We start from the raw sequence: 18665 nt of genomic DNA on the forward strand, positions 1-18665 counted from the left end.
GCCTCCTCAGCATGATCTGAGGCCCCGTAATCCCCATCTCCCAAGGCTGTTAGTCTATGCCTACCACACTGGGCCAGTGCATCAGCCTGCAGCTGGGCCAGCACCGTTCCCTCACAGAGCCAGCTCCTGAGTTGCTGAGGGCCATGTAGAGGCCAAGAGCCACTGTGCCCCATGCCAAGTGGCATCTGTCCTCTGGTCCAGCACCAATCCCTTCCCTTTACATCTTCCTAATCCAGTTCTTTCTGTCTTTTGGTTCTGCAGTGGAGAAAAGGAGAGGAATGAAGGGATTCCTCCCTGTTCTAAACTACACTAGAGTCTCCAACATGTCTCCCACACCAGAATCCCCATACTATCACTTACCACGAGGGCTACCCTGGATGGGTGTGTGAGGTCGGCACTGATCATGGCTGCCAGGCCTGGAAATGTGAGAGGCTAAACATCTGGCTTGTACTTCACCTGGCAAACCTCTCCATGCCCATGTGGGATGTTCAGCCCCTAATCTTGGGACAGATCAGGGTGGGGGATGGGAGTCTCAGTGACCTGGAGTGAAGGGTACCGGTGGTCGTGCTCAAAGCAATGATCCTGGGATTTTCCCCTCCCCAACCCAGATGGAGCCCCGGAACCTGGCTCTGGTCTTCGGGCCAACGTTGGTAAGGACATCTGAGGACAACATGACAGACATGGTGACCCACATGCCGGACCGATACAAGATCGTGGAGACGCTGATCCAGCACGTAAGTGCCCGTTGTGTACTTGTAGCCTGGTGCCCAGGGCCAGGCTCTGCTCCTGCCCAGCCTGGGTGCCCAGGGCCAGGCTCTGCTCCTGCCCAGTCTGGGTACCCCAGGATGTTTGCAGCAGCACCTGCAGCCCAAGAGGATACTGCTGGGGGATGCATGGCCTTCAGCAGTGACAGGATGCCATCAAGGCAAAACAGCATTGCATCCAAGTCCTTAGTTAGCAGAGGAACAGGGTGGAATCAGAGTCAGGGAGGAGCAGGGACAGTGGAGACTGGCTGCAGAGGGTCCTCAGGTTGTTCTGGTGGAGGTGGCCAGCAGAACTGGGCACACGGGTGTCAGGAGGTCTGGGCCCTAACACCCGCTGGGTCAGGGGGCACAGATGGTGTAGGAAATGGAGCAGGGACCAAGGCCACATCCTCCATGGTGCTCTGGTGCAAGTCACTGCTTGACCTCCCTTCCGACTCCTGGAGGGTCCAGGGAGCCCCTGTATTCTGCTACATCAGTGGTCCTCAACCTTCTTAATGCTGTGACTCTTTAATACAGCTCCTCGTGTTGTGGTGACCTCTAACCATAAAATTATGCTGTTGTTACTTCATAACTGTAATTTTGCTACGGTTATTTATTATAAAGTAAATATATGTGCTTTCTGATGGTCTTAGGTAACCCCATGAAAGGGTTGTGACCCATAGGTTGAGAACCACTATGGTGGATCCTTGCTTTTGTCTAGGAAGGATGAAGAAACCAGAGTGGCCAGCAGAGGGCGATAGAGGCCTCTGTCTTCTGAAGCCCACCCAAAAGGTAGTTTGCTGCCTTCTAGGGACTCAGGGATGATTTTGTGAATCAAAAGATTTCCTACTTACCGATCTGTGACAGCCACAAAGTGTGGGCCCAGAGTCCTCTTCTGCAGAAGGAGTAAGGTTAGTCATTGGTCACAGGAAGGAAGCCCTGTTAACCCCATTTTATAGATGAGGAAATCAGGGCTCAGGGAGGTGGTGACTTGCAGGTCGCGCACCAAAAGATGGCATCTCCAGGACTTCAAACAGGTCTGTCTACCCAAGTCTGTGCTCCCTCCCACCTCCCCGCTTCCAGAGCTGAGGAATGAGGCTTCAGGTCAGGGAATGAGGCAGCAGCGGACTTGGATCATGCTGACTCTGTGGCCTGCCTATCCATCCTTCACCCCGTGGTCAGGGCCACGGCTGCAGGAGTGAGCACTGTGGCCTCTTCCCCACCCAGCCTAAAATTGCTGTCGGTACCACGAATCTCCTGTGTCCTGGGAAGGTTTTGTTCTCGAGAACCAGGCTCTCCAGAGACTCCCACAAGAGGAGCCATGGTTGGGAAGGAGGGCTTCTGGCCGTGCGGTGTCTGGAGAAGTTGCCAGAGGCCTGAGGTCTGTGGTCAACACAGGAGTTGGAACAGCAGCCTTAAGAGAGGAAGCAGGGGCCGGGCGGTGGTGGCGCACGCCTTTAATCCCAGCACTCGGGAGGCAGAGGCAGGCGGATCTTTGTGAGTTCGAGGCCAGCCTGGGCTACCAAGTGAGTTCCAGGAAAGGCGCAAAGCTACACAGAGAAACCCTGTCTCGAAAAACCAAAAAAAAAAAAAAAAAAAAAAAGAGAGGAAGCAGGCCCTTAGCAAGCCTGTTCTTCCAGAGGCAGCGTCTGTGCCTGGGGTGGGGGATGGGGTCACAGGAGTGCATGTCGGTCTCAGCGCCTGGCCTAGGGTGTGCTTGGTGAACGCTCTGTTTGCTAAGCGAATGAGTCAGCAGTGAGTGGATCTCTGAGGCTCGGCCGGCTGGGCTTTCCACCCAGGGATTCATTCTGACAAAAAGCTGAGCTGGCGACCTTCCCTTCTCGCCTCCCAGGCCTGGGGACATCTTTGATGCTGAGCAGGCTCTGCCCTTGCAGCCCCCTTCGGCCACCCACCTGAGAGTCCAGGGGCTCTCTACAGCAGCGGCAGAGCCCTGGCAGGGGTAGGCTGTAGAGGCTGGTCAGCCCTGGCCAGACAGTGACCGCCGGAACTAGTGGGTAACATTGACTCTACCTGGAGTTTCAGCCAAAATGGCTTCCGACAGGGGCTCCTGTCACCACGGGAAGCCTAGAGCAGCCAGCAGGAAGGGGTCTCCAGGCATCCAGGGTGGGAAGTGAAGGGTGAACAAGACTTCCACAGAGCAAAGAGGAGCGCAGCCCCAGGTGCTTGGTGGAGGTCACCCCACAGCCCTGCTGTGTTCCCGAGTCAGCTGGCATCCAGAGCCTGTGGTGGGGGATTTAGTCTTTTATCCAGCACTGTGGGACCCTAACACTTCTCAGCCTTGGCATTTTTGTCTTCTTCCTGTGTTAGGGATGGTGCCCAGGGCCTTGGCCGTGCTATGGCAGAGTTCTCCCACTAAGCCGCGTCACAGTCTGACTGTGCCCTCCTGAGTGTTGGGAGTGGCCCCCAGCCCTCCATGCCAGGCTGTCTCGTCAATTGTGACAATAGGAAAGAGGCCCGTGCCAGGCAGGAAGAGCAAATTCAAGGCCATCCTGGACTTCATAGAATTTTTTTTTTAAAGATTTATTTATTTATTATGTATACAGTGTTCTGTCTGTACATATCCCTGCAGGCCAGAAGAGGGCACCAGATCTCATTACAGATGGTTGTGAGCCACCATGTGGTTGTTGGGAATTGAACTCAGGACCTGTCTTGAAAAACAAAACAAAAAAACCAAACAAACATTAAAAACAAAACAAAACAAAAAACTACACTTCTATCCATTTTCTGGTGGATGTCATGATTCTTATTTTCCTTATGACTAGATAAAATTCCATTGTGTGTGTATTACATTTTTGTTATCCATTCATCTGGTAGTGGACATCCAGGCTGGTTCCTTTCTTAGCTATCATGAAAAAATGCAGTGGTAAACAAGGCTATGCAAGTTGTTTTCAGTTTTATGTTTTCTGAGGAATCTCCACACTGACTTCTGAAGTGGCTGCACCAGTTTATGTCCCCGCCAGCAGTGAGGAAGCCTCTTTCCTCACATCCTCAACAGTACTGGTTGCTTTTTGTCTCCTCCTCTTCCTCTTCTCAACCTTCCTCCTTCTTCCTCCTCCTCCTTTCTTTTTTTGAGGCTGGCCTTGAACTCCTGATCCTCCGGCCTCTACTTCCCGGAGCTGGGGTCATACGGATGCACCACATTGCCCACTTGGGTCCTCTTATCCTATCCTTGGTCTGTTTCCTTACTAGGGCTCTGGAGTATAGTGTGAGATCAGGAATTGTGATGTTTCCAGCACTGCTCTTTCTATTTGGGATTGCTTTGGGTATTTGGAGTCTTTTGTACTTGCATATGAACTTGTTTGTTTGTTTGTTTGTTTGTTTGTTTGTTTTGAGACAGGGTTTCTCTGTGTAGTTTTGGTGCCTGTCCTGGATCTCGCTCTGTAGTCCAGGCTGGCCTCGAACTCACAGAGATCCGCCTGTCTCTGCCTCCCGAGTTCTGGGATTAAAGACACGCGCCACCACCACCTGGCTTGCATATGAATTTTATACTTATTTTTTTCCTGGTTCTTTGAAGAATGTCATTGGAAATTGGATGGTGATTGTGTTGAATTTATTCACAGCTTTTAGTAACCCAGCCATTTTTGTAGCATTAATTCTGCCAATTTATCAGCACAAAAACACCTTTAATATCTCCTAGTATCTTCTGGTCTTTCTTCAGTGTCTTACCATTCTTATTGTAGAGATCTTTCTTCACCTGCTTGGTTGCGTTTATTCTTAGAGTTTTAAAAATGATTAATTAAATAATTTGTGTGTATGTGTGCACATGGGCATATGTGTGCCACGGTTGTGTGCTATTGCATATGCGTACAGAAGTCAGAGGACAGCTTAGAGGAGTCTGCTGTCTCTTTCCACCATGGGCACTTGGGGTTGGACCTGGATTGTCAGGGTTGGCAGTGAGCACCTGTGCCCACCTGTGTGTCGGGGCAGGAGATGGCATGTGTGCCGCTGCATACTTGTAGAGGTTAGAAGATAGCTTGCTGGGGTCAGCCCTCTCCTGCCACCAAGTGGGTCCCTGGGACTGTACTCAGGCTGCAGCCTTGGTGGCTTACCCTCTGAACAATCTCACGGGCCCTCCTAGGGTTGGTGATTTTTTGGTGTTTTGGGTTTTTTGTTGTTGTTGTTGTTGTTTTGTTTATTGTTTAAATGGATTTTTTTTCAGAATTTCTTCTCAGTGAGTTCATTACTGATATATAGACTGGCTATTGCTTTTTGTCTGTTCATTTTATTATTTGCTAGAAGTGTTCATCCGATCCAAGAGTCCTCTGGTGGAGTCTATTGGGACTTTTAAATGTAGGATCATATTGCCTGTAAATAGGAATACTTTGGCATCTTCCTTTCATGGTTGTATCCCTTCATTTTTTTCTCTTATTGCTCTAGTGAAAACTTCAACTTCTATACTGAATGAGAGTGATGAAATGGCCACTTCATTGCATTCCTGATTTTACGGGAACGGCTTTCAGTTTCCCTCATTTAGTATAATGTTGGCTCTATGTGTGTCACACATGGACTTTCTATGTTGATATATGTTCCTTCTGTTCCCAGTTTGTGCCATACTTTGGTCATGAGGGATCTTGAACTTTGTCAGAGGCCTTCTCTACATCTATTGAGGTGATCACATCATTTTGTCCTTATTATAGATTTACACATTGTATTACACTTATTGATTTGCACATGTTGACCCTTGTACATCTGGATGAAACCACCTTGGTCATGGTATGTGATCTTCTTAATGTATTCTTGAGTTTGGCTTGCAAGTGTTTTGTTGAGAGTTTTTGTGTCTGCTCATCGGGGAGATTGGTCTGTAGTTGTGTTCTGTGTTGGATTCTTGCCCCGTTTTGCTATCGGTATATTCTGGCTTTGTGGGGTGACATCAGTGGTGTTCTCCCCTTTCTATTTGGGGGACCAACCGTTTCAGGAGTGTTGTTAGCTCTTTAAAAGGTTGGTAGAATTTGGCAGTGATAGGCATTTTATTACTGCTTCAATCTGATGGTTTTCATGGATCTGTTTATATCATCTTGTGGTTCCCAGTCTGTTTGTTTGAATGTAAGTTTTCAAAGGTACTTCCTAAGCTCTTCTAGATTTTCCCTAGTTGTATAAATTTTACTTCCACTCCTGAAAAGGGTGTTATGTAGCCCAGGTTATGTGATTGGGGCTAGCCTTGAACTCTTGATCCTCTGGGATTACAGGGGTGTGCCTCCATACCAGGCTAATTTATCTTTTTCAAAGAACCAGCTTTTTATTTTATCCATCCCTTTGCTCTTTTAGTCTCTATTTCATTTGTTTCTCTACAATCTGCATCATTTGTTGACATCCATTGCTTGGTGTTTGGATTATTCTCATTTGCATAAGACCTTGAGGCACATCCTTCTGATTTAGAAAAAAATTACTATTATTGGGGGGGGAGTGCGCAGGTGCTGTGGTGTGTGTGTGTGTGTGTGTGTGTGTGTGTGTGTGTGTGTGTGTGTGTGTGTGTGTAGGTAGGAGTGCAACTTTGTAGCATCAGTTCCTTCTTTCTCTCTTTTGGTGGGTCCCGTCGGTTGACTGAACTCAGGTTACTAGGTCTGCATGGCAAGCAGCTTAACCAGGCGAGCCATCTTGCTGGCACCCTCTTATCTTTAATGAAGTACTTATTATTACTTATTATTGCTGTAAAGTTTCTTTCTTTCTTTCTTTCTTTCTTTCTTTCTTTCTTTCTTTCTTTCTTTCTTTCTTTCTTCCTTCCTTCCTTCCTTCCTTCCTTCCTTCCTTCCTTTCTTTCTTTCTCTCTTTCTCCTTTTTTTTTTTTTTAAAGATTTATTTATTTATTTTGTATACAGCATGTATGACTACAGGTCAGAAGAGGGCACCAGATCTCATTACAGGTGGTCGTGAGCCACCATGTGGTTGCTGGGAATTGAACTCAGGACCTCTGGAAGAGCAGTCAGTGCTCTTAACCTCTGAGCCATCTCTCCAGCCCCCTCTTTCTCCTTTTTTTGTTTTGTTTTGTTTTATTTTTCGAGACAGGGTTTCTCTGTGTAGCTTTGCACCTTTCCTGGATCTCACTCTGTAGACCAGGCTGGCTCCAAACTCATAGAGATCCACCTGCCTCTGCCTCCCAAGTGCTGAGATTAAAGGCGTGCGCCACCACCGCCTGGTGTGAAATTGAGTTGGATTCCCTCCCTGGTTTCCTAGTGAGTCACTAGACAATGTATTGTTCAGCCTCCAAGTATCTGTGTCTTTTCTTTTACTGTTGATTTCAATCTTTATTGCATTTTGATCTGATAAGATATATGTAATTATTTTGAATCTTTTATATTTGTTAAGACTTGCTTTGTGCCTAGAATGTAGTCCATTTTAGAGAAGGCTCCATAAGAAGAAGGTGTCCTCCATATCTGTTGAAAGGAATATTCTGTGGTTACCAGTTAAGCCCATTTGATCTATAGTGTTGTTTAAATTTTTTTTCTAGATTTTTTTTTTTTTTTTGAGAGAGAGTTTCTCTGTGTAGCCATGGCTGTCCTGGAACACACTCTGCAGACCAGCCTGGCCTTGATTGAACTCATAGATCTGCCTGCCTCTGCCTCCCAAGTGCTGGAATTAAAGACACCATGCTCAGCTAGATTTAAAAAAAAAATAATGTGTACATGTGTGTTTATGTGTGTATGTGCACACAGACCCATGGAGGCTGGAAGAAGGTGTAGGGTCTGCAGAAGTTAAGGTGCCTGTGAGCTGCTCAACATGGGTAATGGAACCAAACCAGGTCCTCTGGAGAGCAGTAAGTGCTTTTAACCACCAAGATATCTCTCCAGCCTCTTTTTGATTTATTTGTTGGTTTGTTTGGTTGGTTTTTCAAGACAAGGTTTCTCTGTGTAGCTCTGCTGTCTTGGAACTTGTTCTGTAGACCAGGCTGGCCTCAAACTGGAAGAAATTCACCTGCCTCTGCCTCCTAAGTGCTGGGATTAAAAGTGTGCACCACAACCACCCAGCTAGACCATCTTTTTTAATAAAAAAAATTTTGTGTGTATGGATGTTATGCCAAGAATGTCCGAAGAGAGTGTTGGATCCCTTGAAAATGTAGCCCAAGCTGCCCTCAAACTTCCTACATAGCCAGGGTGACATTGAACCTCCGTGTATACTACATGTCTGGTTTCTGTGGTGCTAGAAATCAAACCCGGGGCCCCATTCATGCAAGGCAAGCATGCTACCAACTGAACTACATCCTCAACTCAAATAATTTTTATTATTAATGTTTCTGGTCCAAAGACAGTGGCTTTTTTTTTTTTTCCACGCTGAGTAATGAATTCAGAGCCTTGTGCATGTTGGGTAAGCGCTCTGCCAACTGAGTCAGCCACCCAGCCTGTTTCTTCTTTGTTTCTTCTGACTCTGTTTTGAAGTTGACTTAGTATATACTAGAATTGCTACCCTAGTGTTTTCAGCTCCCATTTGCTTGATGGACTGAAGTCTGTCCTTTGACTCTGTCTGTAGTAATCTTGGCCGATGAAGTGTGTTTCTTGGAAACAGATAACTGGATCTTTTTTTTTTTTTTTTTTATCCAGCCAGCTAGTCTCTGTTTCTTTATTAATGGGTTGAGATCATTTACATGAAAGGCTATAACTGAGTGGTGTTTACTAATTCTTGTCATTTGGCGGCTTGGGTTATTGTTTGTCTTTGCTCCCCAGTACTATTAAGGATTTTTCAGGTTTATTGCTGGACCTTTGTGTATCTCTTCCTCATGAGAGTTACTTTTTCGTGTGTTCCCCTAATTGAGGCTCTCTTCCCCTCTGTGGAGAGGACTCCTGTGTCTACTGCAGCGCTGGCATGTCTGTCAAGAACTGCTGTAGTGTGTGCATCCTGAAATGTTCTTACTTCCTGTTAATGTAAGTAGTAGCTCTGCTGGGCCCCCGTTAGCCGCTCTTTACATGCTTCTCAGGCTGGACAGGCACAGTTCCATGCTTTGCTCGCTTCTGGCTAGCTGGTGAGAGCGTCTGTGTATTTCTGATGTAGATGAGTTCACATTTCCCCTTACCGCGTACAGTATTGTTTCTTTTTATGTTTACATGTTGCCTGTAATCTATCTATCTTGAAGAGGTTCTTCCCGCTTTTTTGGGTTTCTCTTTGGGTGTCCATTTGTTCTCTGGATCTGGCAATTGTCTGCTGCATTCAAGGAATAGAGTTTGTATGCTTTGAGTTTTAATCTCAGCTCTATCCTGTGACTGCCTTGGTTTGGTCTCTTGATCACCAGTCAGGGTTCCTAGCCATTATGGTCATGCTCAGGTTTTTCCTCTGTTGTTAGACTGTTGTATTTTGTCCATCTGTCCTCTGTCTTAGTCAGTAGCTGTGATGGAAGACCATGACCAACCTGGGGAGGGAAGAGCTTGTTTTGCTGACGTTTCTACATCACAGTCCTTCATCAAAGGAAGTCAAGGCATGGACCTGGAGGCAGGAAATGAAGCGGAGACCATGGAGGAGTGCTGCTTACTGACTTGCTCCCCATGGCTTGCTCAGCCTGCTTTCTTATAGAACCCAGGAGAGGCACCACCCACAGTGGGCTGGGCCTCCCCACATCAATCATTAATCAAGAAAATGCCCAACAGACTTGCCTATAGGCCAATCTTATGTGGACGTTTTCTCCATTGAGAGTGCCTCTAGTTTGTGTTGTTGGCATAAACTAGCCTGCGCATCCTCCATCCCTGACGCTCCTTCTCTGCTCCACTGAGTCCGTCGGCTCGGCTTCCTACTGTGGCTTTCATCGGGTTTTCATTTCCAACAGTTCTGTTTTTCCCAAATCCGTTTTTGGTTTTTTGGTTTTTGTTTTTTTTCTTTTTTGGTTTTCGAGACAGGGTTTCTCTGTGTAGCTTTGCACCTTTCCTGAAACTCACTCTGTAGTCCAGGCTGGCCTCGAACTCACAAGAGATCCGCCTGCCTCTGCCTCCCAAGTGCTGGGATTAAAGGTGTGCACCACCACTGCCCGGCTTGTTTTTTCGGTTTGGTTTGGTTTGTTTGGGTTTTGTTTTTGTTTTTGTTTTTGTTTTTTTTGCTAACCTTTTCCTTTCCTTTGCTGACTCTCCTCACCAGATCCTAAATTGAGTTTATCTGTCTGTTATTCGTCCTCTTTCAATAACTGATTATTTTTTCTAATTAACTTATCTAGCATCTTACTATTACAGTATCTCATTCATATATATGTATGTATATACTATATATGTAATGTGTATGTTTTGCCTGTTTGTATGTATGTGCACCACATGCCTGCAGAGGGTATGGAAGCTTCTGGAACTAGAACTACAGAGGTGTTGGCCATGGGGGTGCTAGGAACTGAACCCAGATCCTCTGTAAGAGCAGCAAGTGCCCCCAACCACTGCCGTCTCTCCAGCCCTATTTCAGAATATCTGCATTTGGAAAAGTTTATTGGCAGTTTTTTCATGTTTCCTGGTTTCTTTCTGTATTGTGTTTTGGATGTCACTGCTGGGTTATTTGAAGATCCCCTGAGGGCTCAATCCCCAGTGCCACTAAGAGAAGAGGAAACAGTTACTGTAAAAGCAACAATGTCAAACCATGCTGGAAGCCAGGCCGTGGTGGTGCACACTTTTAATCCCAGCACTCGGGAGGCAAAGACAAGCAGATCTCTGAGTTTGAGGCCAGCCTCATCTGCAGACGAGTTCCAGGACAGCCAGGGCTACACAGAGGTACCCTGTCTCAAAAAACAACAACAAAAAACAAAAACAAGGAAAACAAAGCAAATCAAACCATGCTAGACACAGAAAATACAAAGATTTCCCAATATTAAGAAAGTTTGAACACAAATTCAGGGCCAGTGGGATGGCCCAATGGGTAAAGATGCCTGCTGCCACGCCTGAAGACCTGAGTTCAATCCCTGGGATCCTTAGGAAGGAGAGAATAGACTCCCCGCAAAATATTCTCTAATATATACACACACACAAACACAATACACAATGTTTTTAAACATTAATTGCACATATGTGTGTGCAGGCAAACATACAAATAAAATAAAAAGAAACAAATCTTTAAAAAATGAAAATTAGCTGGGGTGGGGTGGGATAGGGTGGTGGCTCACTCCTTTAATCTCTGCACTCAGGAGGCAGAGGCAGGTTGGTCTCTGAGTTCAAGGCCAGCCTGGTCTACAGAGGGAGTTCCAGGACAGCCAGGGTTACACAGAGAAACTCTGTGCTAAAAACTATAAATAAATAAACAAATGAATAAATAAATATCAGGTAACTAGAAGAAGAAGAAGAAGAAGAAGAAGAAGAAGAAGAAGAAGAAGAAGAAGAAGAAGAAGAAGAAGAAGAAGAAGAAGAAGAAGAAGAAAACAAGAGCTTTTAAAAAAAATTGGCACATACCTTTAATTCCAGCACTCAGGAGGCAGAGGCAGGTGGATCTCTGTGAGTTCGAGGCCAGCCTGGTCTACAGAGTGAGTTCTAGGACTATGCAGAAACCTCGAAAAACCAAAACCAAACAAACAGAAAGCAGGGTCTTGCTGTGTAGCCCTGGCAATGCAGACTAGGTTGGCCTCAAGCTTGCAATGAACCCTCCTGCTTTGTTCTCTCAGAGAGCGGGAGCCACCGCCCTGGCCCTCTCCCAAGACTTATTTCAGACAAGATGTCTGTTTTGCAACATGAGGACAGATTCCTGAGTTCACTGCCGCTGCCGGGGAGCGGTGCGCGGGGCAGGGCCAGAGTGCTGCCTGGCCCGCCTCTTCTCCTCTCAGCACACTTCCAACAGTGTCCTCTCCATTGTATTTAAAAAGTATGCTTCTATCTTTTATTCCTTTCCACACACTTCTAATTTTGTTTGCACATTTCTTTTTCTTTCTTTTTTTTTTTTTTTGTTTGTTTGTTTGTTTTTTTCGAGACAGGGTTTCTCTGCGTAGCTTTGCATCTCTCCTGGAGCTCACTTGGTAGCCCAGGCTGGCCTCGAACTCACAGAGATCCACCTGGCTCTGCCTCCCGAGTGCTGGGATTAAAGGCGTGCGCCACCACCGCCCGGCAACATTTCTTTTCTATGATGAGTAATCTTTCCGTGTCCTTTCTTCTTTTTCCCATTTGTTCTGTTTTCCTCTACTATCTGCTTTTTTGTTTGTTTGTTTTTTGGTTTTTTGGTTTTTCGAGACAGGGTTTCTCTGTGTAGCTTTGCGCCTTTCCTGGAACTCACTCTGTAGACCAGGCTGGCCTCGAACTCACAGAGATCCACCTGCCTCTGCCTTCCGAGTGCTGGGATTAAAGGCGTGCGCCACCACCACCCAGCTCTCCTCTATGCTTTTTGGTAGCATTTTGATTTTATCTTGTGTTTCAATTTTTTGTTTTGCTTGTTTGTTTTTTAAGAAGAGTGGGGGATGAGGCGTCTGGTGGGGAGCACAGAAGCGTTAAAAGGAAAAACTGGGGTACTAAAGAGAGCACCTCCTGGCTCCCCAAAACTTGGAACTTGCCAGTTCTCTGCACTGGGCAGGCGGTGTCGGCTGGCCTCATGGTCAGCTGCCTTCCCCAGGGTTTACGCTGGTGTCGATCGAGTCTGTGCTGGACAAGCTCTTGCCAGAGCATCTCTTCCCTTTAGTTGACCCCGTCTATAGCCACACTTAGCTTTGCCACCTGTGGGATGGGCAGATTTTTCTAGCCTTCTTGAGACCCCTAGGGTGGGGGTCTCCCAGATGTGTTTGTTGGGGGTATGGGAAGTAACCTCAGTGCAGAGATCTGCCCAGGTGGAGGACTCTCTTCCACCTTTTAAGGCCTCCTCAGCGATACTCCCCCTGCTGGCGGGATGGAGCTCCTGATGTGAAGGAACGCCTTGGAGTTCAGGTTCTGCAGCAGTGAATTCAGACAGGCGGCTGCTGAGACGAATCACGAGTGAATCTGAGGCTCAGGGCTTCTTCTCAGCTCCCACTGAGGGTGGGGTCTGTGCTTCTGGCCTGAACTGAGCCTACAGCAGCCCCCACTTTCACTTTTCAGACTCGGAGTTTTTGTTTTGTTTTGTTTGTCTGTTTGTTTTATTTCAGGACAGGGTTTCTCTGTGTAGCCTGGCTGTCCTGGAACTCACCCTGTAGATCAGGCTGACCCTGAGCTCAGAGATCTGCCTGCCTCTGCCTCTGGAATGTGACCACTTTTTAGACTGTTAACAGTCAACTCCCTGGCTTTCTATAGCTGCCTTTTGGGGTTCTTACCCTGGGACTGGGGGTCAAATCCAGCCTCCCTGACTGGCATCGCCCCTTGTTGTCAGGCTTCACGGGATGTTTATATTTTGAGACTTGTCTCCCATAAGCAGGCTGGCCTCCAACTTGCTAAGTAGCTCAGGATGATCTTGAACTTCTGGTCCTCCTGCCTCTTGGTTTATGCCTTTCTAGAGATCAAACCCAAGACTTTGACATGTTAAGCAAGTACTGCAACTGAGCTTAATCTCCAGCATATCTCAGTTGTTCATTTTCCAATGTTTATTATGTGCATAGGTGTTTACCTGAATTATGTCTGCAGAGGGTGTTGGATCCCCAGGAACTAGAGTTACAGGTGGTTGTTAGTTGCCACATGGGTGCTGGGAATTGAACTCAGGACCTCTGGAAGAACAGCCAGTGCTCTTAACCACTAAGCCATCTCTCCAGCCCATCTTCATTTGTCTTGATCACACTTGTCAAAGATTTGTGTATCTCATTTTAAACATCTTTTGGTATGCTTGGGTAGTTCATGTCTGCATCCCAGCACTCCAGAGGCTGAGGCAGGAAGATGTCTGTGACTTTGAAGCCAGCCTGCGCTACATTGTAAGACCCTGGCTCAACCACCACAACAAAAATTCAATGTTTTTTTACTTCACACTTTACTTTTGCCCACTTTAAGATTGTTCTTATCTCTTGTATCTTCAGGAGTCTCTGGTTTTTACCCCTTAGCTCCATTAAGTAGGATTCTTAGCTCATCTGCCTCAGTTGCCTCTATTTTCTGACAACTGGATACAAGGTCACAATTTTCTTTAGTTTACTATTTCTTCTTCTTCTTCTTCTTCTTCTTCTTCTTCTTCTTCTTCTTCTTCTTCTTCTTCTTCTTCTTCTTCCCCTCCTCCTCCTCCTCCTCCTCCTCCTCCTCCTCCTCCTCCTCCTCCTTCTTCTAAGAATTTATTTATTTTTAGCCAGGCGGTGGTGGTGCACATCTTTAACCCCAGCACTCAGGAGGCAGAGCCAGGCGGATCTCTGTGAGTTCGAGGCCAGCCTGGGCTACCAAGTGAGTTCCAGGAAAGGCGCAAAACTACACAGAGAAACCCTGTCTTGAAAAATAAAATAAAAAAAATTTTTTTTTAATTTTATGTGCATTGGTGTTTTGCCTGCGTGTGTGTCTGTGTGAAGATGTCGGATCCCCTGGAACTGAAGTTACAGACAGTTGTGAGCTGCCCTGTGGGTGCTGGGTATTGAGCCCGGTTCTACTAGAAGACTTCAGTTCACAGCCCTGGGCTCTATGCCCAGCACCACTGAGACTCGGACAGCTCATCTTAACCACCTCCTGGCATTCATAGTTGGCATTAGAGTTCCCCCCGGTATGTGCTGTGGGTCTGGACAGATGTGCATGTGACCGTCATTGTAGTATCACATAGTCATTGCCAGAGCCCTGGCCCTCCAGTGTGCTTGACCTGCATCCCCCTTACAACCCAGTAACCACTGTTCTTACACTGTGCCCACAGTCTGCCTTTTCCACACTGTTGTGTAGCCGGAGTCACTGGTAACTGGGAAGCCCACTGGTGACAGAGCAGCGGTTCCGGGGTGCAGACGAGTCACCTCGAGTCTTTTCATGACTCAGTACCTCTTTTCTTTTTGCTGTTTTGCTTGTTTGCTTTTGAAACAAGATCTTGATGAGTAAGCCAAGTTTGCCCTGGAACTTGCATCCATCCTCCTGCCTCTGCCTCCCAAGTGCTGAGATTACCAGCATCCCTGGCTCTGCTGCTGAATAAAATCCCATTGGGTATATGATGGTTTGTGCATGTGTTCCTCTCCTGAAGGATATTATTAGTCAGCTCTCGGTCGTTGTAGTGAAATATCGCAGATAATTAACTTGTTGAGAGAGAAGTTTATTTTCACTCCCGGTTCTGAGGTTTTCGGTTCATGTAAGTACCTCTGTTGCTTTTGGCCTCTGGCGAGGTACCACACTGTGACTGTAGCTGGAGCAGAGAGGAGGAAGACTTCTCACCTTACTAGCCAGGGGCAAAGAGAGAGAGGGAGACAGGTAGGCTGGGTGCCACCCTCCCCTGCAGGGGTGTGCCACAAGGCCCCACCTCTTAAAGTGGAGCCAGCTGAGACCAAGCCTTCCTTTACTGCCTGGGCCCAGGAGGGACCTGTCCCAACCACAGCAAACAGCTTGACTGCCCTTGAGTCTTAGCCATTACAAACACAGCTGCTTCAGACAGCTGTGCACACCTGTGTGTGGACTTAAGCTTTCCATCCCTTGGGTTAACACACGCAAGCACACCTGCCAGGTCACGTGAAGAGTGTAGTTGGCTTAGTAAACAACCAGGAGTGCGATCCAGAGTGGCCTGCCATCTCGTCCCAGCAATGAACGAAAGCCGAAAGCGGCTGTTTTTCTAGCCTTCCTTTGTTTTTCGTCCCCGCCCTGTCTGGTCTTGAACTGGGCAGCCTCACAGAACTCACAGGGATCCTCCTGCTTCAGCTACCCCGCCGCACCGAGCCTTGTTGCAGGTCTTGTCAGTATGGGTGTTGTCAGGATCACTGGCCTCCTTCTGACAACCGCATGGGTACTGTGTTGTTTAATCTGCGGGTCCCGAGGATGTCTGATGTGGGGTCTCATTCACAAGTTTGCCTTCTGGGCATTGAACCTACGGCCTCCCGCATGCGAGGCAAGGGCTCTGCCTCCGAGCCCCCCACCCCCCACCCCACCCCTGCCTTGTCATCTGTGTTTTCTTGGTGGGGTGTCCAGGTCTGGCCCACGTCTGTTTATTTTCCAGGTTTGTTGAAGAGTCTTGTATTTTGATATGAGGCCTTTATGGCTGTCTCTTTGCAAATATGTTTTTCTGCTCTGTCGTTGGTCTTTGCCTACTCTCAACATCTTCTGTAGAGAGAAACTTCTCCTCAGAAACTCCACTTTATCACTGATTTCTTTCATGAATACGTCTAAGTGCCATTTGGACTGAAGGACATCGAGGGTTTCTCTTCCTGGGTTTTCATGGGTAATGGTGTTCTGATGTCACTCTGTGTACTTGACATGTTTCTCCATATGCGAAGTCTGGAAGGGGCTTTAGCGCTTCTAAAATTATCACTAGTTCTTATTTTCCTCCATTGTGAGTAGAGGATACGGATTGTGCGGTTCAGACTCTGAAGCGCCATTGGAATCCCACACTGGCCCAGGGTAGGCTTGACTTTTGAATGATTTGTGTATGTTTTTATTGATTTTTTGTTTTTCAAGATAAGGTTTCTCTGTGCAGCTTTGGGAGTCTATCCTGGAACTCGCTCTGTAGACCAGGCTGGCCTCAAACTCAGAGATCCGCCTGCCTCTGCCTCCCAAGTGCTGGGATTAAAGGCGTATGCCACCACTGCAGGGTTTATGTTTTAAAAGAATGTATCTTCTCTAATTGAGGGCAAGGTTCCAAGTATGTTCACTAGTTCAGATTTGTCTATTGAGTTGCTAAAGGAATCAATATTTTTGCATATATGTATTTTAATATTTTATATGTATGGGTGTTTATCTGCATGAGTGTCTGTGTACCCATGTGTGTGCAGTGCCTGCAGAGGCCAGAAGAGGGCACCAGATTCTCCGGAACTGGAGTTAGAGCAGATTGTGAGCTGCCATGTGGATGCTGGGAATCAAACCTGGGTCCTCTGGAAGAGCAGCCAGTGTTTTTAACCACTGAGCCATCTCTATAACCCCTGTGTATACTTTTCTAGTCTCCTGCAGGTCTGTGAATCTTTGTGTGCTGTTGTTATCTGTGTGTGCTGACGCATTTGCCTATGTGTGCACATCTGGAGATGAGAAATGGACAGTATCTTGCTTTATCACTCTCCATATTGTTATTAATAAGGTCTCTCACTGAACCTGGAGCTCACTGTGTCAGCCAGGCACTTTATCTACAGAGCCATCTTTGCAGCCCCTAATTGTCCTTCAAGTATTTTAAGCTATTTTAGAGCCAGGTGTGGTGGTTCACTTGGGAGGTGGAGGCAGGGGCTCAGGAGCTGAAGGCCAGTCTGAGCTACATAATACTTTGTCTCAAGAAATAAAAAAACGACAACATATATGCTACAATTTCCTTTTTTTTTTTTCTTTCATGTAGCCCTAGTTGGCCTGACTAGGCTAGCCTCAAACTTGTGGCAATCCTCCTGCCTCTGCCTCCTTAGTGCTGGGTTTGTAGGTATGCACCAGTATGCCTGGTTTTGTTCATAAAATTTAAATGAGATTGTTGGAGGATATAAAATTTCTGGTTTCAGCTGGGTTGTGGTGGTGCACACCTTTAATCCCAGCACTTGAGAGGCAGAGGCAGGTGGATCTCAGTGAGTTCATGGTCAGCCTGGGCTACAGAATCCAAGGAGAGCTGGGGCTACACAGAGAAACCCTTAAAAAAATAAATAAAAATTCTAGTTTCAAAATGGTATTCCTTCAGCACAGAGAGGAAACATTCCTTGCTTTCCTCCATCTTCTGCTGCTGGAAATGTAATTCGGTCATTTGTAAGTAGTCTGAACCTCTGGATTCTCAGATCCCGTTTTTTTTTTTTTTTTGTTTTTTGTTTTTTGTTTGTTTTTAACTTTATCTTTTAACCTGTTTTGTTTTGTTTGACAAGGACTTCTGTAGCCAGGCTGGACTGGAATTCACAGTGTAGCCGGGGCTGGCATTGAACTCAATTCTCTAGCCCCAGGCTCCCCACAGGCATGAGCCACCACGTCCAGTGTATTTGGCATTTATGAGAAAGCTCTTGCCTCTTTGTCTCTGAGGGAAGTTGAGACCGTTGCAGGTATTTTCCTTCACTGGATAGAGTGTGACACCCAGGTGTCAGTGCCTAGCCAGGCAGGGATGGTAGGGTAGGAGATGCTGCCCTACGGCTGCCATCTGGCTCCCCGACACAGTCAGTGCACCCAGTGCCCACTAGAGGGCGCTGCTGCCCAGGCCTTCTGTCTGGCTATGGGGGCGCGGATGCCATAGTGAGGGACCCAGGACCAGTTTGCGAAAAGCCTGTAAGCAAGTGGCTTGTGGTGGACTCTCCCTAGCTCTGATCTATTTCCCTCCCACATGGTGGCCCCCCTTTGTCTCCCCCTAAGGGTTTCTCACAGCTGTGGAGCTGTCTGAGTCCTCTCTCCTAGGACTTGGCCACCCTCAGGGCTGCTGTGGAACTGTGACTCCCCTGCTAATGTCACCCTGTCCTTTGTCTCTTCTGCAGTCAGACTGGTTCTTCAGTGATGACGAGGACAAAGGAGAGAGAGTAAGTGATGAGAGGGTGGGTGGGGTATGGTCTGAGGTGACCCTTGTCCCGGGGCGGGGGGTGGGGCGGGGGGAGAGAAAGAGAGAGAGAGAGAGAGAGAGAGAGAGAGAGAGAGAGAGAGAGAGAGAGAGAGAGATTCAAATGGGTGTGGCGGTGGAGAGATGGCTCAGAAGTTAAGGACACCCAATGTTCCTGCAGAGGACCTGAATATAGTTCCCAGCGTCCACAGTCAGTTCTCACAACCACCTCCAACTCCAGAACTTCTGATGCCCCCCACCCCCACCCCACACACCCAGCCTCCATGGACACTGCACTCAAGTGCACAAGCCCACACTCAGACCCAGATAGTTACATGTAATTAAAAATAAAAGAGGCAGCTGAGCGGTGGTGACGCCTGTAATCCCAGCATTTGGGAGTCAGAAGCAGGTGGATCTCTGTGAGCCAGCCTGTCTCCAGAACAGCCAAGGCTACACAAAGAAACCCTGTCTTAAATATATATATATATAATAAACAAGGCTGGA

The 18665-nt window shown here is 47.1% G+C and overlaps 1 protein-coding gene across 7 annotated transcripts in view; it reads left to right on the forward strand.

The window, feature by feature from the left end:
• Positions 1–18665, forward strand: part of Arhgap23 (Rho GTPase activating protein 23) — a 102346-nt gene that overhangs the window by 72633 nt on the left and 11048 nt on the right. For all 7 annotated transcript variants that reach the window (XM_076543265.1, XM_076543264.1, XM_016008876.3 and 4 more), the window contains 2 exons: positions 609–734; positions 18103–18144. In XM_076543265.1, coding sequence (XP_076399380.1) covers positions 609–734; positions 18103–18144 — 168 coding nt within the window. The remainder of the gene's footprint in view (positions 1–608; positions 735–18102; positions 18145–18665) is intronic.

This window comes from Peromyscus maniculatus, chromosome 8 (genome assembly GCF_049852395.1).
Source record: "Peromyscus maniculatus bairdii isolate BWxNUB_F1_BW_parent chromosome 8, HU_Pman_BW_mat_3.1, whole genome shotgun sequence".
Taxonomy (NCBI): Eukaryota; Metazoa; Chordata; class Mammalia; order Rodentia; family Cricetidae; genus Peromyscus; species Peromyscus maniculatus.